This window comes from Anas acuta, chromosome 17, assembly GCF_963932015.1.
Source record: "Anas acuta chromosome 17, bAnaAcu1.1, whole genome shotgun sequence".
NCBI classification, from domain to species: domain Eukaryota; kingdom Metazoa; phylum Chordata; class Aves; order Anseriformes; family Anatidae; genus Anas; species Anas acuta.
This window is the reverse complement of record NC_088995.1, coordinates 2276758-2304648: the sequence shown is the minus strand read 5'-3', so window position 1 is coordinate 2304648 and position 27891 is coordinate 2276758. Positions and strand designations below refer to the sequence as shown.

Here is a 27891-nt window from a genome sequence, read left to right as displayed (position 1 = left end):
CCAGATGCTGAGATGCAGAGTTCTGGCTTGCCTGCTGCAGTTCTGCAGACCCACAGCAGTGCTCGAAGCAGTCTGGGAGCTGAGTGCCTGTGCCCTCACCTCCCTCTGGTGGAAGGGTGCTGGTGTCTCAGGGCAGCACACACATCAAAGCTTTGGAACCAAATCAACACCATTTAAAAGCACACCTCAAGTGCTTGCAGCTCAGACAAATCCAAACGAAGAATGTGTGGATTTCCAGACCGATTTATTTCTCTAAGTCAGGTCCTCTGATAGCAGGAGTGATAGTTGTGATAAACCGACACTGAGAAGATTTAACAATTTCTTCATTTAATAAGTGATTTTCACTACATGGTATTGTACACTGTCATCTGTTCAAAAAAGATTAACAGTTTTTAAAAAACAAGATACCGTGAGAGATTTGTATAAACTGGTGCTCAAGATCAATGCCTCTGGTTGGCTCATCAAGCTATTTTCTAGGCTTCTTTGTAAAACAAAGTCTCTAGGCCAAAATTCACAAAACCATTCAGGCAGATCTTAGAACCATTTTCCTTAACTTCCAGCCTTCTGACCCTGGCTGCCACAGGACTGATGCAACTGTAAAAAGGTCCACTTGATAGAACATACAGAAACTGTACAAAAATGTGTTTACTTTTGCCATGAACAGAACTAACAGCACAGCATTTCTACTTGCTATTTCAAGTCGAGACTTCCTTTTTTTCCTCCAAGAGGAAGGCATGAATGGAGAGCCCTGCCAACTCCCAGCTCAGGGTGGTGGGTTGTGTACGTACAGTTTTCTAAGCGAACTTTGGCTTCAGGAAAGAAACTTAAAATAATGGCTTTAATTGACATTGAAAGTATATGGAGAGGGAGGTGTGTTTTCATTAAATATACATCATACCAGTGATGCTGGGAAGGTTGAAGGTTATTCCTAATGTTGACAGCAATAAAACTGACGTGTACATGACAAGACATTAAAAGAAAAGCAATCCCTTTAAAACAAATTTCAACGTAAAAAAAGTTCACAGTGGTTTGTATAAACAGTATGTCATTTCCAACAGTAACAAATTTCTACTCTCACAGCACACTAGTGCCCTCTTTAGATCCTAAAGAAAACAAGCATTTACACTACTCATTGTACAGATTCAGAAAGTCAGTTGTACAATTACCCATAATGACAGGATAAGATGCTGCGGAGTGTACAGCTGTAACACCAACGAAAGGAAATTTTAAAACCTTTTCTGGGAGGGAGAAAAATCTTTCATTTGCTGTTACAACCAGCAAATGCCATTCATCAAATCAAAAGGGAAACCACAAACACATTATCTATTTTGAGCAAGCTGAACAGTACACATTACAGTTTTAAAAATGGAGGTTATATACTATAATACAAGTCCGAACAAGGCAGTGCCACATTGACTATTTCTTTGCTTGTTTTGTGATCATACCCCTGGGAGGCGTTACAGGTCTGCTAGCATTGGGCTTCTTTTTCTCTGCAGGTTTCAAAATCTGAAAGAGATAATTCAGTCATTAAGCAAATAATTTAATTTTCTTACCCTCAAACAATCCATTCACTAGTGTAAGGCATGACACAGATCAGCTGGACAGGTCACAAGGAAGCCAAGACAAATTATTTTCCTGCTCAGAGCACCTGATCTGAAAGCCCATGCCAACAGAAGCAGGAAAACCACTGAGAACTTTGTTTGGATAATTCCAAGGTGAAACAGTTCATCTATTCACATCAGTAAGGGCTTATCACATTTTTAAAGACCTGAATACAAACAGCTCTGTCTACATTTAATAGCTGTGAAGATCTATTTGAAGCAAGCATTGTTTTTAACTGTACAGTGTAAATCGAGAACAGGAACTCTAAAGTGTAACTGCACTAACTAGGAGATAAAGTTGCCAGATACAATACCTGAAAAGAGCACATTAAAGTTTCATCCACACTCATCATGGCACCTGCATTATCAAATTCTCCACAGTAATTTGGGGCAGAAAAGAGAGTTACCAATTGCCTTTTTGCAAAAAACTCATATCCATCTTCAACCACCTTTGGAGAGAAAAGCAGAAATTACACTGGGCAACTTCTTCCAGACAAGGTACAAAGCAGCTTTAATTGAACCAGCAGCTGAAAAACTGCTTACAGCTACGGAGCACCAGCTCCAAACTTTTACCCCCAAAACAGGAAGAACATCACAGGATCCATTTTGGCAACAAGGTCCATTAGCAATAGAACAGGATTACACTAAGATAACCTTGTTTAAGTTATCAGACCCATGGTTTGCATGTATTAAACAAAAGCATACGAGGGCTTTTAAGCAGTGGGACAGGCGGCCCAGAAATAATGGAATCTCTGTCCTTGTGGGTATTTAAAGCTTGGCTGGACAAAATCCTAAGTGATTTGGTCTTACACTGGTTTGCCCTGTGTTGAGTATGTGTGTAGAGACCAGATGATCACTTCAGGTCCCTTTCAACTTAAAATATTCCTTGGTTCAATGCACAGAATTAAAATACCTGATGAGCTCTACATATGAGATCCAAATCATGTTTGTGGAGAAACTTAGCAACAACTTCAGCGCCAAATGTGAAGGACACTCCTCTGTCATTTTCACCCCATCCTAAGACATCTTTGTCAGGGTCAGACCACAGGAGATCACAAAGAAGACCTTGATCGGGTACATCAGTGGGGCGCATAATTCGTCGTATCTGTTCCATTGACTGAAGGTCTGGTGACAAACCTGGTCAGAAGTAAGACACGCAACTTACATTTCAGTCCAACACTGCACTGTAAGACTGACACATTAACTCAAGACAAAAAACTTGTATGCAAACACATGCACCATTGCAATTTTATGTAGTACAATGACAACGTTAACTGGTATTTTTTAATCCAGCATTTTAAAGCTTGTATAAAAGACTTTTTAGAAGGTTTACTGGGAGCAATATCAGCAAAGACATTTCCCCTTTTTAGAGGATTACAATCTTAAGAATTTGCAAGTGTCTTTTAGAAGAGCTATCAAGTGAAAGAGGCATTAATGCTAGAAATAACAGGACATGTTTATTTTAAAGATCAGGCCTAGTAAGATGAAATAATCACACTGATCTCATACCATATTCTGCATTTCTTCAACTGTCTGCATACTAAATGCAGACAATTTTCTGCAGTCACCAAACTGCCAGCTCAATTCACAAAACTGATGTTGATTGAGCTCTCAACCCTACCTCATACATGAGCCAAGGCAGGCGAAAATCCCTAAAGTTTCAAAGCTTTGGTAATGAAGTGCAAGACAAAAACATCAGTACTTTACAGCAACTGAAAATCATACAAGATAGACATGAAATTGCCAATGTTTATAACAGAGTATTACATTTTTTTAAAGTATCAACTAAAGAACTTACCTCCATGACAGCAGAATATTTTCTCATCCACAATAGCTGCAATTGGTAAACAGTTAAAACAGTCTGTGAAAGTCTTCCACAGCTTAATATTATATCTTCTCTTACCTAAAAAAGATTTGGGGAGAAGAGAACAGTCAGTATACTTTAACACAACTACAGTCTACCATGGCTGCCTTGAAGTAAGACTTGCAAGAAGTCAGCAGTAAGGGCTAGACACATTTTATCTTCCCTGATACCCACTGATGTACTTTACTGCTGATAAGAAAAGTTGCAAGGTCTTTTTCCATGTGACAGACGCAGCTTTGAAATGGCTCTGAGGATAGCACCCATCTGTTCAAGAGAATGACATTCTACTCTTGGCAGCCAGGCCCTCCAGTCTCAACCCCCTTGGAAAATGTGATCCATTTCAGAAAATTATGCCATTTGCTGTTTTCTTCAGGGATAGCCAGCATTTCCTGGAATGCAGATTTTCCTTAAATTTCTGCAAGTACTTTACTGCATAAAGTCTCCCTAGGCACAGAAACAGGACTGAAAAAATGAAGCTGCTGGTTTCACTTTCCAAGCAACTCTCCCAACAGATACGAGCCCTGAACATATTTGCGCTATGTGACTAAGCCTGTGATTAATCTTTGAGGAGTCAAGTCAAATACCGCACATCTTTGTTTCCTTGTTGAAAAAGGAGAATGAGAGAGTACATTTTGTAAGGTACAAGCCAAGCATGTCCCACAACAGAACTTGGGAGGATGCTTCAGTGCACAATCAACATAACAGCTTAATCTCCTCCACGCTATCTGGGTTAGCTCACATCCTTTGAAACATACGAACATTACACATCCACTTTACAGCAAAACTACTTATTATGATACAGTAAGGTCTACGTATAGCTTCCATCACAGATCTTAATGCACCCTGCAGTGACAGAGGTAGCACATTAAGTGCATAGCAACGTTACGTTTGTTCAAAAGGAGCGCTTGTGATGCCAAATGAACACAAGCCTATTTCTTCATTAAAAGGCTGATGCACTGGTTCAAGTAACGGTTACAGCTGAAGCCACCTACTGAAAGAGCAAGTGTCTGGTATTTAATCCGATCGTGCATCATACTGAAGGCTTCACACATGCTTTGCTCCATTTATTAAAGGAAGAAAGGAAATTCTGGTTTTGGCTGAAGCAGCAAAGCAAAATACTGTAGGACTGCATTCAGTTCCAGGGAAGGACAAGCATTTACTTTTTTTTTTAAACATTACAAAGTTACAAACCTTAGTATGAACTACACTGCAAGCACTGTAACAACCACAATAAAGACCAGCACAATCTTAGTTAACAACCCAAAATTATAACAGAGGTGCACATTGTTACAGATGAAAGAAACATGCACAGATGAAAGAAACACGCAAACTGAAAAGCAAAGTAAAATTCTCACCTGGTAAGAACCTTAAGAACTTCACAAATGCATACCAATAAGAACTTAGCTTAGTGGCCAGTAAATAAAAATATCCATTTGCATTCTGTTCTGTGAGGATCAGACTATAATAAATGAAAACATTCCCCCTGCAAAAATAGGCCACAGGGCCAACTGAAGTGTGCAGAGATAATGACAAGTAGGAAAGAGCGATCCAATGCTAGAAGACTAGAAGATAAACACCTCCTACCCTGCTTTCCCAAGCCAAAAGATACTCACATTTGTCCGTATTTACTTACATTCATCATAAAACCCATAAATTCTATTAATGCTGGCACATTCATGGTTCCCTCGGAGAAGGAAAAAATTCTCTGGATATTTAATTTTGTAGGCCAGTAGAAGACAGATTGTTTCTAAGGACTGCTTCCCTCTGTCAACATAATCACCGAGGAACAGGTAGTTGCTCTCTGGTGGAAAGCCTCCGTATTCAAAGAGTCGAAGCAAGTCATAGTACTGTCCATGGATGTCACCTGCAGAGAGTATTCAGAAACAACACAAGTGACATTTCACAACAGCTTTTGATTAATTCTAGAGAAACAGCAAATAAGTGAACCATCAGAAAAAACACGGATAGATACTGCCTGCAACATTCTTGATGATTACATAGTTTTGTCTTAATGCATATCAAATTATCACTCAAAATTTTGACCTCTGTGCAATACAATGACTAAGTATGCATTAAGACAAGTATCCATCTACTCCAAAAATATTCCTACACATGTGGAATCTTAGATTTTTTTCAAGAGGTCAGCTCTGTGCTCACACAATGATTTGGCATCCAGTTAATTCCTTTCCTTGACTCGTGGCTGTGACATTTGGGACCTTTACTTCATTCTCGATACCTTCACAGATCAGTAGTGACACTGACTGAAAACCAGGGAATTTACTTCCCTCTGCACCATATCTGGTATTTTCTTGCCACACCCAGTATTTTAAATTCTAACAGTGAAGTTGTACCAAAATAAATTGGTATTTCTGCCTTTGGTTTAAATCACAGTTTTGTTTCTGGCACGCAGAACACAATCTTGCTTTTCGTCTACCACATGTTATAAATATTGAACAAACTACCTCAGTCTGAAGTAAACCCTCAGTGTTGGAGCAGGATTTATTGAGGGGTGTATTTTGACATTCTTCATTCTTTTAGCACAACTAGACATGCACATGCATGCAAAATCAGCACTACCACTAAGTATGGTGAAACCAGACCAGAAAGTCAGTCCTGGCGATGGTACAGGAATTTAAGTTCCAAGCAAGATTTTAAAATGGTGTCAAACCATGGTTCAACTCTGAATAGCAGCTATAAAAAGCTACTGTGGTTCTTTGATTCTCCTTGATGATGCTGAACACTTCAATGATACAAAAATTCCTTTCCAAAACTTCTCAACCCTGGTCAAGAGACCTGATGAAACTGGACCAGTTACTTTTTGGTTTGGAATTTTTTGGTCCCCACTCCAGTTCCCATGTTCATTATCCCCGCCCCATTCCTCCACCCAAAGCATTCAGCACAGGCTTATTTTTTTTCCCTTTCGCTACAAGCATTTACCAGTTTCATAGTAAGTGACAGAAGCAAATCCATCCAAAACATCCCCCCACACCGTACTTACCACATATTTTCAGTGGAGCTTCAAGTTCTAGTAGAATAGGCTGACTGAGAAAGATCTCTCTGGATTTCAAGCACAGTCCTCTAATTTCGTTCTCTTGAAGTTGGACATTTTTACCTGGTTTTGATCCTCTCACTGTTGGAAGAAGTTAGAAGTCAGTTATCCATGTCAACAATATTCCTACTGTTACTTAAGAGAACGACTAAGTGCCATTAACAAAGAATTAAACTATAACAATTGTGCTATTAGGATTGAATAAATTATTCTGTTTATGCTGAGCTGTTAAACTGTGCCATTTGCTGTCTCCTCCAAATGAATCTGAACTCTCAAAATAAGTTTGAAGTAAAGCAGAATAAGTGTGCATGGGAATGTCAGACATAAAGACGCTTGTCATCACCTCACCGCCACCACCCAGAGGTTAAGCTAATTATATTGCCATGCTAAAGCACTCAGGGCACAGATCAGGCTTAAAAGTACAACAGCTTGAGCCCCAGAATTCATCAAAAAAATCCCTGTTCATCTATGTGAGAAGTTCTCAGTTACAATGAACCTGAAGGTAGCACAGCATCTGCAGTCCCTGATCTGAAGGTGCCTCCACAAAGCAGGACCTGTCGAAATCTAATGGCCCAGCACATCTAATGGCTGTTTTACAGCCTTAATAGGACAGTCAGACAAATAACTGCATTCCTAAAAACTGCCTCGAAGTTACAGAGCATGCTGCAGCAGTAATTAGTACAAGACAATCATCATTTCAAGCCAGTACTTTACCTTTTTACTACTCTTTTTAACACCTTTTACCCCTCCCTGACAAGTTTCAGTTCCTCAGGAACACCAGAGCCACAGGAACAGCTGAACGCTTTAAACATTTGACAACCAGAGGGAGAGGTGGGAACCCTCCAAATATACTTTCTATTCCATATGGATCAGGACTGCGACTGCATTTATTTTAGACGGTTCCTGTAAAACCCATCCCCAGGCTTTCCCACCTCTTAGCTACGAGAAACTGATGCTCATGGTGCCAACGAGGGTAAGAGGTGGTGGGAAATGACATGAGAAAAGGAGTGAAGAAAAAGGGGGCTGGAACAGTGACAGAACCTCCTCTTGCACCAGTTGTGCTTGCACAGCAGAACTGGGATCCCAAGTTAGAATGAGCACTCCAGAAGGAATTCAGGAGAAGGCCCACATAACACCAGGCTCTTCTTTGTCACGTATGTAAACAAAACTCAAAGCCCCATTACTAGGACTCTTCTAGGGAATAATCTTCTAAATGCATTAAAACTGAAGCCACCAAATTGACGAATTTTACAACAAAGCAGATCTAGTTTAAATCTCCTAATTTAAATCTCCTCTTGTTCTTTCTTTTTAAAGCCATTATCCCTTTTCCTATGACTTGTAAAAAGCCGCTCCCCAGGTTCCTTTTAGGTGCCCTTTACAGAGGGAGAACGGTCTCAAAGCTGCAAAGGATTTTATCGGGAAGGAAATCACTCCTGTATTTCAGAAAAGGAGGTTCTACCTTTTTGTCTATTTTAACTGAGCTGTTTCTTAAGTTGCTGAGACAAAGCCTGAAGAAATTCACCTTACTAAACCATGCACCACTTTTTCTGGGTCCCTTCTACACTCCTTGTCATTTCCCCCCCCCCCCAAACACAGTAGAAGACAAGCTGGTAGGAGATTAATCTCCCAGCTCAGACCACCTTTTTTCAATCCTTCTCTTTTTCTACCGCCTCCACTGCAACAACTCTCAATGTTTGGTTCCCTTTACATCCTGTCAAAGCTTGGACATGAAACAAGGACACCAGCTTGGCCCAAACAAGTTTCTACAGCCATCAGAAGAGTTTTCCCTCTGTTTATCAGACAATAACAACTCCTCACCCCCAATTTCTGTTGCCCAGAAAATGCAAGGGACATTTCTCTGGCAGCAATTCTGTTACTATAGCTGAACTGCACACAGCAGCATTTGTGAGGGGTAGGTTAAGACCAAATGGAAAAACCATTGCGCTGTTACTGTCATTGCAGGCCCTGCAGTTCATGAAATCAAGAAGTGAGAATTCCAGTAGGGAAGGCAGCTCAGGAAGAGAACAAAACCAATCGTGCTGCAGAGGGCTCCCAATTTCTTATTAGCACTTAAGCGTTTTTGTGCAAGCCTTTGATCAAGAGCAGAAGGCATTGTTCAGGGTGTTCTGTAGCCAAGAATAAACAGCAATTGTGTAATATCCAGCCATAAAACTGCGTGCCACTGGACTCCAGCTCTGCTAGCACTTGGTGTTGTTACCAACCCAGTTCTGTGCTGCACTACGACTCCTATCCGAGTCCCGAGCCATGCTGGCACTGTCCATACTGCAGAACCACACTAAAAGTGCCACAAAACACTCAGCCTTCCTTCAAACAAGCTTCCAAAGCAAATTTTAGTTCTAATTACAACCTGCAGTGCCAGGGAGGTGTGTAGGTCAGAAGCCCCAGCTGTAAGACCGGTATCTCTCGGGCCACACTCACAGCCATGTTATTACCACTCACCCTGGCATCAGTTCTGTGGTGACACGGAAATTAGCACGAAACTTCAAGTATTCCATTAAAATATTAGAAGTAATGAAGCACATAAATGGAAGTTAAATCTCTGTCACAGCAGTTTATCACGCTCCAGTCTTTTCATCTCTGCAGTAATTTTTTCAGCCATCCGGTAATTCTCCTCGCGCTTGCAGCAATGAGTTACTGAACACGCCAAATATCCAGCAGTAAAGAACAAATTTAGAGAAAAAGGGATCAGCTGGTTAAATTATAAAGATCAATTTCTCCTCTCAAATATCAGAATTAACTTTTTTTTTTTTAAAAAAAAGAGGTACTATACTTGTGTTTAACCTTCTCAGATAGCAGGAATTCAACTTTCCGTGATTTGGTCTTGTTGGAAATTGCTAAAAATCAAACCCTGCATCTCACATCCATAAATTAAAAAGTATAAAAAGTATAGGGAATGTAAGCAATGCACTGAGTCACTCCAGCTCATGAATAAAGCATAGCATTCATTTCTGCTGAAGATTAAATGAAAATCTGAGAAGTGACTGCTTCAGATTCAAGTTTCCTAGGCTGCTGATATGTTTTCATTGAACCAGGATAATCTTCATGCAGTTTTAGTCGTTTAGTTGCAGAAAACCTTGACATGATGAAATGATGCTTTGTTGCAGTTTACATAAACTTGCTAGCACTAATGTCAGAAAGATGGCAGAAAAACAGGAAAATTTGGTTCATCATGCTGCCTTCCAGTGACATTTTGACCACTTTCATCTAACATGGAACCAGTGCAGGAAAAATATGTGTTCAATTTCTTCTAACATTGACCTCTATCCTGAAAAGCTGCAAAAAAATATTTTTGGCTTCAGAAGAATCAAATACGCAGAAGCGCACGGTGGTTTGAGAGATCTGTATTTTTAGTGCAAGGATTTTCTCATCCACAACACAAGAGCTGGCATGGAAATGCAGGATACTCAGTCTGAATGAATGCTTAGGAGGTTTCTCTGAGTCTCCAAATGACTTAGTCCCACTAAGAAGGGCAAAGATACTATGAAAAACGCGGTGTTTACAGTTCCTTTCCTCTGCTTTGGACAGAAACAAGGCAGCTTGTAGAGATCAGACAGTACAATACTAATTGGCAGCTTGGTCAAAGTCAAAAGAGCAGCTCGATAGCACCGTACTGCACATTTGTTCTTTCGGTGCATAAAAAATAACCTCTCAGAAATGACAGGCTGGAACTGACAGCGAAACAAGCTAAAGATTAATCAGCTGAGGGAAGAAGTCAGCCCATTTCAAATAATATTTTATTTATATCTTGTCTCAACATACTGCTGCACTATTTCCAGACAGTAATATATTCCCTTCCTCCTTTAGGCAGAGCTGCTCTTGTTCTTAATCATTTTGAGAGCTTGAATTTCAATGTCCAGCCTGGGCAGTCTTCTAACAAGTAAAACCTTTTCCAGTGGGCAAGTATAAAAAGTTTGGGGAAAAAGATTTCCACTGGCTGGAAAAGGCTAGAGAAAAGATCTCCCCCTGAGACCTGGATGATCTCTGAGGAGGTACTCTTCCAAGTCACAATGACCAAGCTATAAAATATCCCAACTTCTACAGTTAGGCTCTGTAAAACCAGTGCAGGAAACCTTTAAGGGAGAGCAATCCATCTGTTGTCCAGTCAAAAGCATGAAGCCTTTAGCCAGTATTGACAGAGCTTTTTGTTTTTCAAATAACGCTGAGCACGGGGCCAAGCCACAGCTCTGGGGCAGTGACAACTGCGCGCTCTTATCTCTTCAGTGCATGCTATTCCAGACCTCATTTCTGAGGGTTACAAGCTTCAACACAGATCCTTTACAGCCTGTCCAAAACACAAATCGATAGGTTTCAACTATTAAAATTAAATGCTGCACTTTCCAAGACAAGGAGAACTGCTAGAAAGCACCAACCCCAAAGGAGGACATGAGCGCAGTACGACGGCCGCCCAGCAGAGGGAGAAGTGCAGAAGGAAGAGCAAGAACTCACCACCCCGTCATTTTGGTGCAAGCAAAGAGCCAGGACAAAGCCTCGCTGCAGCTGCCAGGGCTTCCAACACAGCCTGACATTTAGGGGAACTTTTATGCAGTTCTGCCTGAAGGACAGATGGGTCAGAGCTGCGGGATCCAGAACGTACAGGCTGTACAGCACGCTCCATCTCCAACATCTCCCAGCATTCAGTCTGGTGCCATGCAGTCCTTTCACAAAGGGAAAAAACCCTTACCAAAAGCAGTATGTTACCTGCTAAAGGGAGCAATCCTTCCACAAGGATATTGAGGAGTAGAATATTCAACATGGCAGAGATTTCAGTGATCCATGTATCTTTCCTTCAGTACTACCTTACAAATGCTGTCAGCTGAAGTCCTAGAACTGAGATCTTGCACAGAAAATGTTTTAAAGAAAATAGTCCACTAGCAGCTTGGTTGGCTCCCAGCTTATTTAGCAAGCCTTCCAATTTTACCGTATTTTACGTTAAGATGCCTGCAATCCTAGAGGAGTTTCCAAAAATACTGCAGGTTGTTTTTATCTTGTTTAGGCAGTTCCTGATGACAGTTTCACATTCCATTTTACACCACAGACACAAAGGGAATAAATAACTTGGAAGTGGCTGATATCAAAAACATTTTAGTTTACTTCAGGCAGCATCAACTTTGATCAGCTCATTTCAAATTCAAAATCAAAACCAAAAAGCAACTCCTCAGCTACACTAAGTAACACTGAGCTACGGGAACGTATGTGGTTTGAGGTCAACGAGTGCTACTTGTTTATTAGAAACTATCACAGCACAGCATCCTAACTCATCAGAAAGTGAAATCTAAAATTTCAAATTAGCATTTGTGAGAACCAGCTAAATGGAAAGCAATCTTCCAGATCCAATCAACGTTGTATTAAGCAGAAAGGAGTAAAAGCTGAATTTTAAGAAACATTTTTTCCTCTTTCCAGCAGTTTATCTATACTCCTTGGCTTAACTATTTTTGATAACTGGATGATCTTCTTTCACCATTTAATGCAAATTGGAGAGTATCTCCTCATCAGCCATACAACAAGCTTTACTGGGAATAGAAATCTGTGGGTGTATAAACAGGGAAGTTTGAGGATTTAGAGTCTTTTTGCTGATTTTAGCGCACTAACCAGGATTTCAGCTTTCAAAAAGGCTATCACCATTCTGGCCTTGCATGGCTTTATCCAAAGAAGCCTCTCTTCATTACTTGTTTTCCTTTAATAGCAATTGCAGAGGCTGGATACAGAAGAGATTTTCAGAAACTTACTTCAGCTTGAGCTCCACTAACATATGTTAGCTGTTATTTTCCCCTGTTATTTGTTATCATGGCAAGGCTAGGGCATTTCAATCTGCTTTTCCAGAGACATTACTATGCGCTCCGTTCTCAAATCAGACCCTATTTACATTATACACGAAGAGCTGCCAACACAGTAGGTGAAGGAAACGGATACGGGGCTCTTGTTACAGGAACATCATCTGACATGACACAGAAAGGAAGCCACGCTCACACCTGGGAACCTCGGGATTTCTCCTCAACGATCCTTCTGGAGCTGAGCAGGAATTCTGCCATTTCCTGGGAGCCTTTCCACAGCTATACAGATTACACTTATTTTCATCTTACAGGGAGCTTTTCCTGCATCTCATCTAGCAGCAGGTTTTATTTAGCAGATACAAAGCCCAGAAGATGAAGTTATTGCCCGCAACATCCCTTCCAGAAGAACAGCTTGCCCCTAAGTTTACCCCTACTTATTCCTCAGTCAAGTTAGTTCTGTAAATATTTGGGCTTTTACCTGCTACCAAATACCCTTAGGAAACATCTCAATACTCACTGCAGGATACTGTTGTTTAGTATACTTTAAAAGCCTTATTCTTGAGAAAATTGTTGTTAGGAAAATTACTATAAAAGCAACAAAATTAGGCAACCTGTTCTCATGAAAATGCACAGCCTTCATTAGCAAAGAAGTCAAGCAAAACATAAGTTACAGCAAAAAAAAAAAATGCTATGCTCAATGTTTTCATCAAACTGCTCCCCAAGGTGGAGAACAATGTTACTGAAAAATGGGTTTTGTGACATTTCGAAGCCAAATGGCTCTGTACTATAAACACTCAGAGCAAGACAGACTCTCCAAATATTTACTTAAGAACAAGAAGCTAAACATATACTTCTAGGCCTTTAAAGAATACTCTAATCATTTCAGCTAACCAGCTTAATGTGGGTTGGATTGCATCAACTCCTTGAGGGAAACAGTACAAATAACGTAATTTGATCAGAGCAATTACCTCAGCTGTCATAAAAGATGTCAAGACAGAGCAAGTACAACTCAATCACAAATACTGTACTGATACCCTGTATTAAGAACAAAAGGGAGAACAATTTATTATTTACCACTTCACTTCACCTAGGCCATTTGACTAGATTCACTACCAGCACAGCTTGCTTGATCTCCTCCGACGGTGCAATGCTAAGGCCAGTATAAAACACAGTTTATGAAATAAATTAGTGTGAGAATACATTTAAAACTATCTCCATATCTTTTTTTTTTTTTACCCTTTAAAAAGGCATAAAGCCATAGTACCAGTTTATATCCTTTGCATTATAATAGATAAATCACCTAAAATTAACTGTTGTAAAAAAAATCAGTATACATTTTAAAGGTATTTGTAACAAAATACCAAATTGCTCTGAAAATTAAAACTTGCACAAAGATTTGGGCAATTCAGTTTGTTAATAAGCTGATATTAAAGCAGATTGTGCTGTGTTGTAATGCTTGACTATGATTATAATCTGTGTACAACCCTGCCTGAAAAGGTTATCACTCGAAACAATTCTGGTAGAGACGCTTCAGGCACCATGTAACCAACGTCCTGCAGTTGTTCTACCAGCACAGCACTGCACTGAAAAAGATCAGCACAATGCAGAAATGCATCTTAAATTTCTTTGCTTGTTCCAAATAGGATGAGAAGCCTCACGCACACTTCAGATTCTGCCTCCCAGTTTAATACCACGCAGATCCACACTTCAGAAGTTCAGTGTTGTCATCTACCTAGCTGCACCTTAATAATTCCAGGGAAAGGATGAGTCAAATTTTAAACCACCAGAGAACGGTGCCTGCACAGTAATTCACACAATTTATCACCCTATGCAAAATGCAGTGCTTGCAGAAATGCAGCATTGCTTTGCCCTTTCTGAAAAAAAAAAAAAAGTAAAAAGACTACCACAAAGGTCAATCATCACTGTCTGAAAAAGAAGCATAAAAAGGACATTTAATAAGCAATAAACAAAATACACACCAGCACAGGCTACTAACATAGGTTATTTTAAAAACTGAAAGACGATCATTGCCTCAAGAAATCCAAAATCCCAGCTGAAATGTCAATAAAAAAATTAATTTCAGCTCTGGCAGCTGATGCAACCTGAAGTAATAGCATCTTTAGCTACATGGCCATCTCTTAAAAGATCTTGTCAGTAAGCCTCCTGGAGCCTGATTTACGAGCTCCCATCTCCTCCAGACGTGTAATACTGCTATAAGCTGGGTAAGACCATAACGTATCTACATAGTACATCTTATTACTTTCTGAAACTTTAAACAATAATCATCACTCAAAATCACTGATTTATTTCTATGCTTACACTGTTCCATGCCTTTAACATTAGCAACTTACACTGAGAAAACCACATGAGTTGCACTAGATGTAATCAGGTATGAAATATATTATCTGCAGTAAAACTGAGCATGTATTAATAAGGCACCAGACTTATGACATACAGGACCTGACACCTACAAGGTGTGCTACTAGAGTTTCAGGAAAATCCTGGTCTAAATTTATGAAGGGAAGCCTTTAAATAATTTAAGCCAGGGTAGTTTAAATTGGTGACAGGCAAAGCAAAACGGATCAGAGAAAAAGCCCTACTTACTTTTACTTATTCTAGCTCAGTAATCCCATAATACACCTATTGGATTTTTAATTCCAAGTAATTTCTGTGGTAGCACTACTGTCCCTCTGCCTGCCCTTTTGCTATCCAGGCCATTACACCGAGCAAAATTTAAGAAGGAAAAAGTGTAACATAGATAAAAGACATTTCCTCCCTGTTTGCTTCAGCATTTTAGATGACTTTGTGCCAAGTGGAAAAAACATTACACCCCGATCAAGCTCTTCAAACGCAAGTGCTGGTGAGACGCCTGCCCCAGCACAGATAAAATTTGGCTGGATCAGGCTAGCTTCCTTCCCTAAATAATTCCTTCCTTGATGCCTTCAGAAAACGTGTCACTAGCTACTTCCAAGACGGCTCAGATGACAACTGCAGCCTGGTGCTGACCCCTGCAACCAAAAAGAAGATGCTGAAGACACCCCCTGGGACCTGTAGGCTCCCCTTTGATTTAGGGGCTCCCATGCAGTGTTCTTCAACCCTAGGTGCTAAAAACATAAGACAATGAGTACTTCCACGTACGGTCTGGAACAGCATAACCCATCCCTCAACTGACACCTAAATAAGCTCCCATATGGTACAATTCAGAGCCGAATGGTGGTGTTAATGCAGCAGCAAACCAACGCTACAGCCACGCTGCCCTAAAGCCCGTGGAAATCCCCTCCCGGCTCCCTGCAGCGCTGCCCCGAGCGGCTCTTTAAACGCCCCAGCTCCGACTTCCAGAGCCCCACGGCTGCCCAGCCAAGAGGAGCCCCCTACGTGCGTGCAAGCCAAAAACGAGGGGGAAAAACCCCAAAAGCAAGGCCAGGAGCACCCTGAAACGCTTCCCCATGACAATGAGCTGCAGGGGGAGGCCGGCCGGACCCCGAGCTGCTCGGGGACCGGGGGCAGCGCAGCTCCGGGACCTGTAGAGACCCCGGAGAGGCCTCAGAGCCCCCCACCCCCTAATTTTAGGCCCCCCCAAACCGGGCCCGCGGCCCTCCGACCTGAGGGGGCCCCGCCGGAGGCCGCTGCCGGGTGGGCTCGGGGGCACGGTGCCCCCCCCCCCCCCAACCTCCTGTCCCCCCACACACACCGCCGCCGCCCCTCACCCTCCAGCAGCCGTTGGATGATGCTGTCGATGTTGAGCTTGTCTATATCCGCCATCGCCTCGCAGCGGCCCGGCGGACCCCTCCCCGCCGCTCCCCTCCCTCAGCTCGCCGCTCGGCAGGGCCCGGCTCCTCCGCTCGCCCCGTGCCGCCGGCCCCTGCCCGCTCCCTGCTTTCTTCCTTCCTCTCAGCTCCGAGCCCGCTGCCGCCGCCTCCCCCCACTTCTCTCCTCTCTTTTCTCCTCTCCTCAGCCGCCGCGCTCGGCTGAGCCCCGGCGCCCCCACAAAATGGCCGCCGTCTCCTCAGCGGGCTCGGCCGGCGCAAGGATACCGCGAGCGCGCGGCGCCTCACCGGAAGCCCTTTATAGGCCGGGCGGGAAGAGCGCGGCGGAGGCGGGGCGCGCGCTGCGGCTCCGAGGCCACCTTCGCTGGATCCTTCCGCCGAGCGGGAGGGGAAATAGTGCGGGGTGGCAGCCCGGTCCCCGGTGTTATGGGGGACACCGTGACCGCCCCGGCCTCGGTTTGTTGGAACCGGGCCGTGTTTGGGAGCTGCAGGCTGTTCTGTGTGTGTCCCGATGGAGGGAGGTTGGGGTGTGTCTCCTGTCAGGGCTGCTGCCTCATGGCGCCACGTGCCCGTGACCCATGAGGAGTGCAGGTGCCTGCCACAGACCAGCCGCTTCCCTGCCCTAAAATAGGATGAATGTCACCCAAAACACGCCAGCAGCTGGCATCTTCCCCAGCGGGTGCAGCTCTGTGTAACCTCAGACACACGCCTCTCCCCACATAGCTCCAAAGGGCAACTGTATAGCACCTGGAAATCCATAAGGAGCCTCACCAGAGAAATTGGCAGGCTCCTTCAAAAGCATCTGGCCATTTTGTTTCACGTTTCTGTTATTATTTTGTCCTGAGTATAGCACAGGCTTGGCCACAAGCAATTAAATGAGGTTCCTCTTGTAAATTAGATTGCATCTGGGAAGGAGATGGGCTGTGCGGGCCTTTCCCCCTGTTTGGGTCGCATCTCTGATGGATGACTATTTAATGGCTTTATTTCCTCCCTCTTTAAATGGCGGGGATGGCTGCGTCAACCTCTTCTCCCCTCCCTGTGCCGATTGCTGCCACCGTGCCTCACGGTGACAGCTGGATAACATCCATAACCGCTGGCTGCCGTGGCGGCGCCAGAGCAGAGTTCAGGTCCCCGAGGGCGATAACACGAAGGAGTCGCCGTCTCAGCACACCTTCGGTCTGGCGGGAGGGAGGAGATAAGAGGACATATGGCCAGACACTATCTGAAACTCAGGGGTTTTATGCGCCGCAAAACGAAGCTTCAAAATGCTCCACTTCCCTGAGCCAATGCTTCTCGTAATGAGCACGCCCCAGCTGATAACGCTAATCTCAGTCACGCTGGTGTAAGCCCAAAGTAACCCCGTTGAAGACAATAGAGTTACTTCAGATTTACTTCAACGTGACAGCACTTGCAGATTTACATCTATTTTTGTGCTGCACCTTCCCAGGGAACGGCCTCTCAGCTCTTTTGCTTTCTTTCTCTTGCAAATCCTTTCAACTTTTGCAGAGCTAGTTATTCTCTTGGATTTAACTGAATTATTCAAAAAAGGGAAACTGGTCCTGTGTTTCCCGAGAAACCTTCCCGTCCTTATTTTCCTTGCTGGATATGTCTTCATTTTATCATGCCCTTCAGCTGTTGCCCCCTCTCCCCTGGCTCCCCTCCAGGGATGAGTCCTGTGGGGACCAGAGCACCTTTTGTGGGGTGCTGAGTCCCCTTTACTCCTGTTAATGAAACAGTGGATGGGGAGAGCTCAGCACCTTCCAAAATGCCACCCAGGACATTTGCTCCTATAGGATCCTCATGGGATCATCGTACTTCTGAAAGGAAGGATCCAGCCCTTCAAACGAAACTGGTCAGGGCAAGGAATGCATCTCACTTGATGAACCAAATCAAGCAAGGTCCAAAGCACCGCCAGTTCGCGTTAAAAGAGGCATAGCCGAGGGGAAAGGAGGGAAGTGACAGATGAAGGCAGATCTGTCAAGGCCCTGTCATCACCTCGATAACCAACCCTCCTCCCTGCGGCTCCGTGCCCAGGCCCCAGCACTCGCTGTGAGTGCTTGGTGTCCTGTTCGGAGGGGGCCTGTTTTTTGCACACAGTCTTTTGCATTTACATTTTTGCTATGTAGACACAAAAAATAAGAGCCCTTACCTAACAGCAGTAAACTCCGAGACAAAGCTGAGATGTTAAAATGCCACCGCAGAGTTATCGTTTTAATAAGCTAATTTTTCTCTGCTGAAAATAACGAGCCTTGCCCCACAGCAGCTTCTGTGATTAGAAAAGGGGACACAGCCAAGGTGTTATAAATAACCTGAAACTATTTTCTGCTCCAGTGTTGCTCACAATAACGATTTATTTCAAGAAGGGGAACAATCAGGGAAATCCCTTCGTCCTTAAACTCTGTGCACAGGCTCGAAGCGTTCGATAATTCTGAAGCTCCTGGTTCGCATATCCCCGCCCTTTCTGTGTTTCTCCACAGTTTGTGTTCTAGTTTGCTAAATACATGATGATGTACGATTTATCTTGCTCGCAGCTCTGAGACCTCTGTGTCTTTTCCTCCCTCCCCCCTGAAACTCCACAAATAAATCACAGCTTGGGTAACATTCCTTGGAAGCCTCGGTGTAAAATATCTTTCCCCACTGAGTTGTCCTCACTATCTCTTGCGCATGCCACTTTGTTTATTGTACAGTTGCTCATAATCTGGCTATGTATAAAAATATAGATATATATATAATACCCACCTACATACAGTAGCAAAATAAGGAGCATTTCATTATTATTCTCTACATACTTATCCATAATACATGCACATACATACACTACGTGTGTAACATTACATGGATATACCCTATATATACACACATACACATATATATATACACAGCTAATGTATAAAGCTCCTTATTTTATTCCACTATGTAGGTGGATCCTAAGAAATGCAAGTCGCCCACGCTTCCCCTTCCTTAGATTACATATTTGCTAAGTCCGTGAAATTTGGTGTGTTTGTGTACATTTCAGACAAAGATCTACACGGGCTGTTCAGCACTGGAAAAACAAAGGCGGTGTGACTTGTGGGTCAGATGTTATTTTTCCTAACCAGATGCCCAGCCACGATTTCACTGTTTTCATAACTCCTCCTGCGTGCGTCCAGATATCAGGCCGTTGCGATCCAGATAAACTTTGTACGCCTGCTTCTTGCCTCCGATGGCTAAAATATTTCGCTGACCCCCAAATCTCAGACGCTGCAGAGTTCTGGGGGAGGCAGCGGCGATTTGTGAGATAAAAGAGCAGATGGGCAAAGCCACGAGGCGGATCTGGAGACGCAGGGGTACGTGCCCTGTTCGGCAGGGAGCCGATGACGCAGAGTCAGGTATTTTCTTAGTGTCATGTTTTATTTACCAAACACGCCGTGCTGCGATCTCCCTTGAGCACCAAAACATGCAGACCGCCGGCAGGCAGCTCCGCCGTGCGGGATGTGGTGAGGAGCTCGGGGCTTTGTGCTGCTCCTCCAAGGACTCCACCACGTGCGAAGCCCCATGCCCAAAGGGGCAGCAGCAGGATGCCTTCCAGAGAGCTCCTCACGCTCTCTTCTCATCACCTCTACACCCTGCACGTGGGACCCAGGCCTTGATTTCCACCCAACCAAACGTTTCACGCTCCCAACAGCTGGTTTCCATCTGCACCTCCCACCCAGGGAACCTGTCAGCAACAATGACAAGTCCATCGCAAGTTCGTCAAAATCACTTTTTTTTTTTGGTTAAAACATGTGAAAGGATTCTGCTCAGAAAATCTCGAGACAGGCTATTTTGACACGAGAAAAATGTGATTTGCCATTCTTCCCCTCCTACGTCTCTTTTTTTTTTTTTTTTTTTTGGTCAAAGTTGACATACTTCATGGGTTTCTGCTGAAAGGCATTGCTGGATGGAAAAATCTTCAGCTGGTGAGCTTGGGAAGGTTCGTAGTGGCAAAAATGCTGCCGGTAAAGTCCTTCTCTTATAAAAATGTCCTAAGTCACTTTTTATTCTGATGTAGCAGAGACCACGGTCGGATTTTCCCTGCATTTGGATTGAGCCAACGCAGCACGTCGCACCCTGTCTGGGGGTTTTGTATCTGAATCTGGATTTCAGCCTGGGCCAGGCACAAAAACCACTCGGGGAAGCAGCCGATCGGCGTGTCCTACCCGCACTGAGCACCCCTGGGCAGGTGTCTGCTCCATCCATCGCTCAGAAAAAGAGCCGAAACGGGGCTGAAGGAGGATTTGTCCTACTTTTAGCGGAGAGCAGCCGCAGCAGCTCGCTTGACGCTGCTTTGGCAGGGAGCAGAGCCTCTGTCTTCTTCCCTCATCGGCCAGGAACCGCCACGCTCCACCAAAGCCTGAGTTTCATAAGCAGCTGGGAAGCCCTCGCAGGTCTCCGTGGGGTTCAGCTGAGCCGTTCGTGGAGGGGGAAAGGGAAAAACGCACGTGGCATCCAGCTGCACAGCCCGCAAAGGGTTCACAGCCCTTTGTCAGCTGGTCCGTGGTGGGGTGAGCACGGTTTGCTTTTATTCTTCGCTTCCCCTGCTTTTACCCCAGCAGAACTCGGCTTCATGGATGAGCTGCTTCTCTAATTAAAACCGATGAGAAAGGAGGAGCAGGAGAGCTGCCAGGGGAGCGGAAAAGTGGAAATAAGAAGAGGCTTTGCTGATTTGTTCTTGGTCAAATGTCGGCTTTGCCTCTGTGGACGACGCATCGCTGAACATGCGAGGCAGGAGCAAGGAAGAGACCTCTTGTCTCGGGTACCCTGACTGCCCTGGGGCTTCAGAAATGCAGATAAAACATGGGACATCCTCCCCACAGGTGCCTGCAGGCTTCCCAATGGCTGGTTCTCCAAAACCTCCCAAGGCCCAGGACAAAGGACAGTCATTCTGAGGGCAGCCGGGGTACCTGACTTCATTTTCTGCCCTGATTTTTGTTTCCCCTGATGGTCCCGAACATCCCGAGCAGTCCTGCTGCCCGCTGCCCTGCACCTGGCTTATGTGCAGAGTCTGCTGGGGAGGCAGCTGCCACGTGTGCTTATTTATTTGTTTCTCTTCTCACCTCCTCCTTTCTGCTCGCTTTGAGCGAGGCTGGCAGATTTTCAGGAGCCGGGCTGCTGTTACGTAAGGTTGCGCTAAAACCTGCACAAAAGGATTTGGAGGAAAGCATGGCCGGAGCCAACTTTGATCCCTGGATGCCCTTCTGGTCTGTCCACACCACTCGGACACACCACTGCGAGCGGCTGCCTTGTCCTGGGGCTTCCTTTCTGCTGCCAAAATCCCTGGGGACTGGGGATGGATGAGGTCTGCAGCCGAGTGGCCCAGCGGGACGGCTGCTGGGGTGCCACGCAGCATCTCCCACCCCCGGGCAGTTCAAGCCTGGGTAATTAATGGTAATTATCTGTCCGAGGGAGTAGGTATTCATCTGATTTCATTCATTTGAAATCCTCAACTGGAGTAGAGCTGAGCCATGGTTTTATTTTTGACCTCGCTTTGCAGCCTGGGGAGCTGTGATCCCATCACCAAACTGCTGCACAAACCCAAAGCGGTGGAGCCAGGATCCCCCCCCCGGGCTCCTCCGGTGCTAAATCACCCGAGTTTGGGTTCAGGTGAGGTGATAAATCCAAGGGCTGCGGACAGTCATGTACACAATGGTGGTTGTTAGCCAATAAATCGGGCTTTTACGCAAATGCCTCCGTGCAGACGTCGGCTGCGGGGCGGCGAGCGAGACCGGGGAGTCGGAAAAATTAATGCGTGGAGAAAGGGGGGACTTGGAAAGTTGCCACTGTTGTTCCAGGCCCTTCAGGAGCTCACTTTTCCCCTTCTTTCCCTCCGTGCTTTATGCTCCACGTGGTTTTTGCCTTTTAAAAATAGACGCCTTGTTTGCACTAGGGGCATGCTGTGTGTGTGTGAGCAGCAGGAGCTCAGCGCTGCGCTCAAGGCCAGGCTGAGGCCGTAGTGAGGTGAGGTTTAAGGCTGGAGGTTTGCTTCTGCCCTATAACAAACGGCTCTGGGCATGGGCAGTTTGTTTCCTGCATTGAAAAGAAGGAAAAAAGCAGAGGAAAGTGTCCACCCTGCAGCCAGAACAGCTTTGGGTGATTGAGGATGCATTTAGGGTTCAAATGCATCATCGCATCCTGTTCCCAAAGCCACGTCCCTCCAGGGGATGCTCTCCGGGGCTCTGAGTTTGGTTGGTTTGGGTTTATTCCTCATGGGGGCTGCAGGTTTTATCCGGGGGAGGCACTCGAACCACCACAGCTTCTGTGGACCTCCTGGACAAGCTCCTGGAGAAGAACAGAGGTGGAGAAACCCTCATGGGGTCAGCCAAGCCCACGCACCCGCACGCTGCAGCCTCCAACGTTGCTTCTCCTGAGGGTTTGTCCCTTGGTATCATATCGGCCAGCGGAGAGCCTCGGGGCAGCTGAAATTCACCCTTTGCTTTGGATCCCTGCCTTCTGGAGGCAATCGAAGGGCAGTGCTGGTGGGACCAAGTGCCTTTTGTGGTGCAACTGCAGTGAGATGTCTTGCTCAGTGTGGGATTCATGCCAGAGCTTTTTTTTTTCCCCTTTCTTTCTTTCTTTTTCTTTTTTTCTTGAAATAAGCAGTTTTATTTAGGCATCTCTAGAAAAAGCCCCACCTGGCCCTTTGGAAGGGTTTCAGCAGAAACGTAGCAGATTCCATTCTTCTCTAAAAAGGTAAGCTGCATTTCTCAGCCAGACTTTTCTCCCTTTTGAGGCCGCAGTTTGGCACGCCGGAGGCGCAGCCGGCGGCAAGGTCACTGCCCTTCCCCGGCCGAGGAAGGAAAGCCACAGCACGTGGCGACCCGGAGAGCTTTCCCCACGTGTTTCGGGCTCAAGCAAGGCAGGCAGCCACCATTCCCTCTGTTCTTCTTCTTTCCATGACCTTTTAAATTTGGGTTGCTCAGGTGAATGTCTCCCAACCTGGGTGTCCTCTTCCCTCATGAGCCACGCTGCCTGGTGGCCCTGCTCTGTGTCCCCACTGGTGGGGCGCACAGAGAAAGAAGCTTCTTGCTGCTCACCCTCCTCGTCCCCAGCACATTTATTTGCTTTGTGCCAAACTGGGCAGCCAGTGGAAGGGGATTTTGGCTTGCTCAGTGGAAGATCTTCACTCCTGTCCCCACACCACCAAGATGCACAGCCCTGCCCCTGCTGCCTTTTGTGCCTTGAAGCAGGTGCCAAGCAGGAGGCGAAGGGACAGCCTTAAATCCACCACCCCATTCCTGCACTCCCCTGGATGTCCTTGTCCTTGGGGTCGGTCCATGGGGAAGAGATGCTCACCTGGAGCTCTCCTCCCAGAAAGAAATGCACTGACATTCCTCATCGGGGTGCATTTATCTTTATCGGGCGTGTTTACAACCCAGGGTGTGCGCCGCAGCCTCCTCCCAGGCACAGGCAGCGGAGCGAGCTGCCCCAGCCCCTCAGACACAGACGTGCACGAGGAAGCGGGGAGGAAATCCAGTGCAAAGGCGAAGCACCGTGACTCACTCGGGGAAATGGCTCTGCTGAGCTATTTCACTGGGAAGGATTGGAAAGAGCAGGGGTGCAAGCGGCCAGGATGAGGGGAACGCAGCCGGTCCTCGTGTGCCGCATGCGCTGGGCCAAAAAGCTCGCTTCTCTTCTTCCTTTTATTTTTATAGCCCTTTGGTTAATGTGGGTTTTGTCCCGTGGGTCTGGTCCCTCACGCATCTCCCTGCTTTTCATGGTCCTGCTCTGGGATCTTTCAGGCTGTGGGGGCACGGAGCGAAGCCTTAAATCCTTCGCTCGCTGCATCTGGGTCCTCTCCAGCCCGTCCCATTGGGCGTGTGATTAATTAATGCTCTCCTCTTCCACCTGCTTGACGATGATCCTCAGTGATGTGACTGAAACTCAACCTCCCGGGCTGGAGGCAGCCCCGTGCACCGTAACGGGCTGGATGTGTATTTTTAGCAAAAAGGTGTTTCCAGCTCAGGATTTGATCATTCTGGCCATTTCCTCGTCCCTCCCTGAGTCACACACCGTCCCCTTCCTGCTGTTTCCTAGGGCTCAATGAGATGCTCTCCTTCCCGGGAGGTCACCCCCACATGCCCAGCTTTGGGAACACTGATTTTTCCCATAGCACTCTGCAGGATGCCTTGCGGAGCCCGTAGGGATGCTCTCAACCTCCCCCCCAGGGATTTCAGAGCCCATTAGACGGTTTTGCAACCCAGAGAGGATTTTCCACCAGCACGGATGCATCCAGCTACCTCCCTTCTAACCCATGCAGGAGCAAGAATTCGGTGATGAAAATGGAGCTGGCGACAGCGCTAATTGCTGGAGAGACAACGAGCCTCGTGGGGCCGGGGGCTGGTGTCCCGTGTGGCCCTACAGCCGCAGGTGGGAGCCTGCTGGAACATTTTTTTGGCTCCGAGGGAGGCAGGAGAGGGCTCTGAGCAGAGCCGGGGAGCACAGGCAGGTTTCTAGAAGCAGCACAAGTGGAGCTGGTAAATTATAAAATGCCACACTCGAGGGCTGTTATATAATGTCCCTTTGCAGGAGCCGGTAGCTAAATATAAAAGCCAGTTACATTTCGGGCTGGTGTAAAATGATGCAAGCGAGCGGCTTTGTGTGGGAAGGATGCTCTGCGGCGCTGCGAGAAGCGGAAAGGCTTTCGGCACCCTGGTTTGCTCCCTGCCTTCATCGCCTGCTTTCTCTGCACCCCTGTGAAATGCGTTCACGCCCCGCGTCTCGGTTTCCCCCTCTCTGAACCGGGAACAATAAAATCGCCGTTTCCTTGCAGCTGCGTTGTCAGGATTAATTCCTGTTTGCGAAATGCCCTGCGAATCTATAGAAACCCAACCAGCATATCATTAGCCCCGGCTAAACTCGGCGTGTAAAACCAGCGGGCCGCGTTCCCCTCCCGCCCCGGAGGAGAAGGGCTGGTGGCAGCGCTGCCAAGAGGAAAATTCCAGCCACTGGAAAAAAAATAAATAAAAAAAAATAAAAAATCCAGGAGAGCAAAGCTTTGTCAGGCTGAGACCGCTTTGTTTTCCTCGAGGAACCTCACCCCTCCATTAGCTGCGAGCAGAACGATCGGCTCCCACTCGAGACAGCTACCGCCGAGGCGTGGGGGGGGTGATGAAATTTTTGGATGCCTCAGCCTGCCCTGGTGGTGACGGTGACCCTGGGCTCCTGCAGGACCTGCTGCCACCGTGGCTCCTGCTGCTCATGGGTGATAAAACCTGTGAAGCAGGAACAAATCCCGGTCCCCCAGTTCCACACCAGCACTGGTGCAGCCGCCCCAAATACAGCGTCAGGGCGGGCAGGTCCTGAGCCAGCATCAGCACCTCTTGGGTCGGGAGGGGGGCGGTGAAATGCTGCACACCCCTATTTCTGAGGGCTGCACTTGTCCTGTTGCCATTTCTCCCTTGTTCTCAGCCCCTGATGGATCCGCGTGGCCACTGATGGAGCACTGAGGCTTTTTGGAAAGTGGAAGCTCTGATGTGAAGAAGGAGAAGCCTGGCGGTGGAGCCTTCCCTCAAAGACTGCAGGTGCTGGGCAGTGCCAGCAGAGCGAGCTGGATTTTCAGGCCAGGTTTAACCAGGAACTTTGGAGGCTCGAGGAAGCCGGGTGCAGCTGGAAGGACGGCTGAAGGATGGGGCATCGGTGATGGAAAAAAAGGTTTTTTGGCAGGATGGATCTGCAGGGGAGTTGCCAAGCAACTGGTGCAGCTCTGCTGCCTCCTGCTCCTCTCCTCCCACCCGAGCAGGCTTGGGGTGAATGTGTCCTTGTGTCCCTGTGTCCCTGTGTCCCTGCATCCCCGTGTCCCTGTGCCCTGGCCAGCACAGCCCTCCCTGGCTGTGCCACCCTGCTGTCCCTCCTGGGGAAGGGGCTGCTCCGAAAGCAGGGAGCACACGGGGCTGGACGGTCCCACACACCCAGCCCAGGCGTGGGCAGGTCCCTGTCAGCAGCAGGGTGAGAAACCAGCTCTGTCTCCCAACCTGACAGCAACAGGATGAAAAACCAGCTCTGTCTTCCAACCCGACCCCAAGCTGTGCAGGTTCCTTCTCAACCAGCCCCACGGATGTGCGCTAACAGAGCAGAACCCAGCCGGGCTCCTCATAACCCCACTCCCGTTAGCATCACCTCTGCATTTCCTTGGGAGCCACTCCAGACTTGCACTAAGAGAAATATTCAACCCGACCCCTTGGGATTTGCTTAATAAAGCTTTAATTTAGACCAGCTCTTAAGTAACAACCACCGGTTCCCAAAACCAGCCCATGTCCCTCAAAAAGCCTCGGGCTTGCGACAGGGGGCACGGAGCGAGGGCTGGCAGGAGGGGAGGCAGCCGCCGGCTCCCGTCTTGCAAAAGCTCAGCTGCTGAGTGAGCGGCAATAAACAGCAAGCCCAGCCAGCTCGTATAAATGGCAAATGGACCAGAGTGTTCAGAACAATCTGTTCCTCCTTCGGGGAAGGGCTGAGGTGCCGGCGGCAGGCTGGGGAAGCGGCTATTCTCAGCGTGCCCTGCTCTGAAATATCGCCTCGGAAAAATGGCAGGGCCGAGGCAGGGTAATTACTGGGAGACACGTCCTAAATCAAAGCAGAAGGCTGCAGGAGGCTCTGCCGGGATGGTTTCTCTCCAGCCAGGCTCGTGCTGAAGGAGCCCTGCCTGGCCCCAGCACCGACCTGCAGCTGCTCTTGCCGTGGTTTTCTGCTCCTGCCACGCAGCCACCGTGCCCTGCTTGAGCAGGGGCAGCCCTAATAATCCTGTTATTTGCCACCTTTTGGCCATGCTAATGCCTCATTCTGTCACCTATTTACATGGGCTTTAACATCGCTGAGTCAGGAGAGCAGTCGGTGCACCCAGTTTCTTTCCCAGTGCTGCGGGTGCTGTTGGAACACCCTGGGGTGCTCAAACCTCTCCCATAAAGCCAAGGTCTGGGAGACAAAAAGGTCTGGGACTGTCCCAAATAAAACAACATGCCAGGCAGCAGCAGGGCTGTGGTTCCTCCAGGCAGGTTCACCCTGGTGTCCTGCTTTTCCTGGGGTTTGGGGGTCCCCCAAGATCCTTTCCTCCCATGCCCATGCCCTACCCAGCAATGGAGCAGTCGTCATTTGATTTTGAAAATACAATAAAATAAAATAAGAGAAACCGAACGCAGATGGTGCGGAACACCCAAGCAGCAGTTTAATTAATTGCCTTTAAATGTTAATTCAAAATAGTTTCCCTGAGTGATCTTATATAGGCCAATCCTCAGTCGCCTTAAGCCACTGCCAGAGCACGCTCAACTAATAACGTGTTCTTAGTCCTGATCCAGAGCACTGCACGGGATGGTAATCAGCAGTGATTAATTGGAAATAGCTCTTCTAAACCAGGCTGTACCCACTGCCTGCTCCCAGGCTGCCCGGCTCGGCCCTGAGCTAACACAGAGCCACGGGGCTGGGCAGGGAAGGGGCTTCCCTTTCGGACCCCGCAGCGATGTCCTGCCCATCTTCCTGGTGCTCTCCAGCTGGGTCTGGCATCGAGGATTTCCAAATCTGCTGATGGACTTCTCTGGGGAGACCTGCGAGGTCACGGGGGGAATTTATGAGGCTGAGGGTTTGCCGTAGCCAAATGTCCCACCGGCCTGGGCAGGCGGGATCCCAAGTGACAGCAGCGTCTGCAAACCGCCCTGTCCTTGCCCCCCTGATGCCTCTCCTCTCCCTTTGCTGCACCTAAAATTTCCCGCAGCATTTGGGCGCTTGCTGTGCTGCCGCTTTGACCCAAGGGCAGTGAAATTTTCCTAGGGCTTTCATGGCTTGCAGAGGTGGCTCAGGCAGCGTGTCCGCA

At 46.8% G+C, this 27891-nt stretch overlaps 1 protein-coding gene across 1 annotated transcript; it reads right to left on the bottom strand.

Moving 5' to 3' along the window:
- Positions 1-310: 310 nt before the first annotated feature.
- Positions 311-16345, bottom strand: PPP1CC (protein phosphatase 1 catalytic subunit gamma). The gene is made up of 7 exons (XM_068654453.1): positions 16014-16345; positions 6464-6595; positions 5099-5329; positions 3400-3504; positions 2515-2738; positions 1916-2050; positions 311-1506 (listed from the first exon to the last, which is right to left on the bottom strand). Exons 1-7 carry the CDS (start codon positions 16066-16068, stop codon positions 1417-1419), a joined length of 972 nt encoding a protein of 323 aa, XP_068510554.1. The 5' UTR covers positions 16069-16345; the 3' UTR covers positions 311-1416.
- Between the last annotated feature and the right edge of the window lie 11546 nt (positions 16346-27891).

Bases quoted from the DNA above. Each gene is read 5' to 3' on its own strand.
- PPP1CC (XM_068654453.1), bottom strand. From the start codon at position 16,068: ATGGCGGATATAGACAAGCTCAACATCGACAGCATCATCCAACGGCTG. The intron at 5,330-6,463 runs GTAAGTACGGTG...TACTCTCTGCAG, and splicing joins AGCTCCACTGAAAATATGTG to GTGACATCCATGGACAGTAC. The intron at 1,507-1,915 runs GTATTGTATCTG...TATCTCTTTCAG, and splicing joins CTTTAATGTGCTCTTTTCAG to ATTTTGAAACCTGCAGAGAA.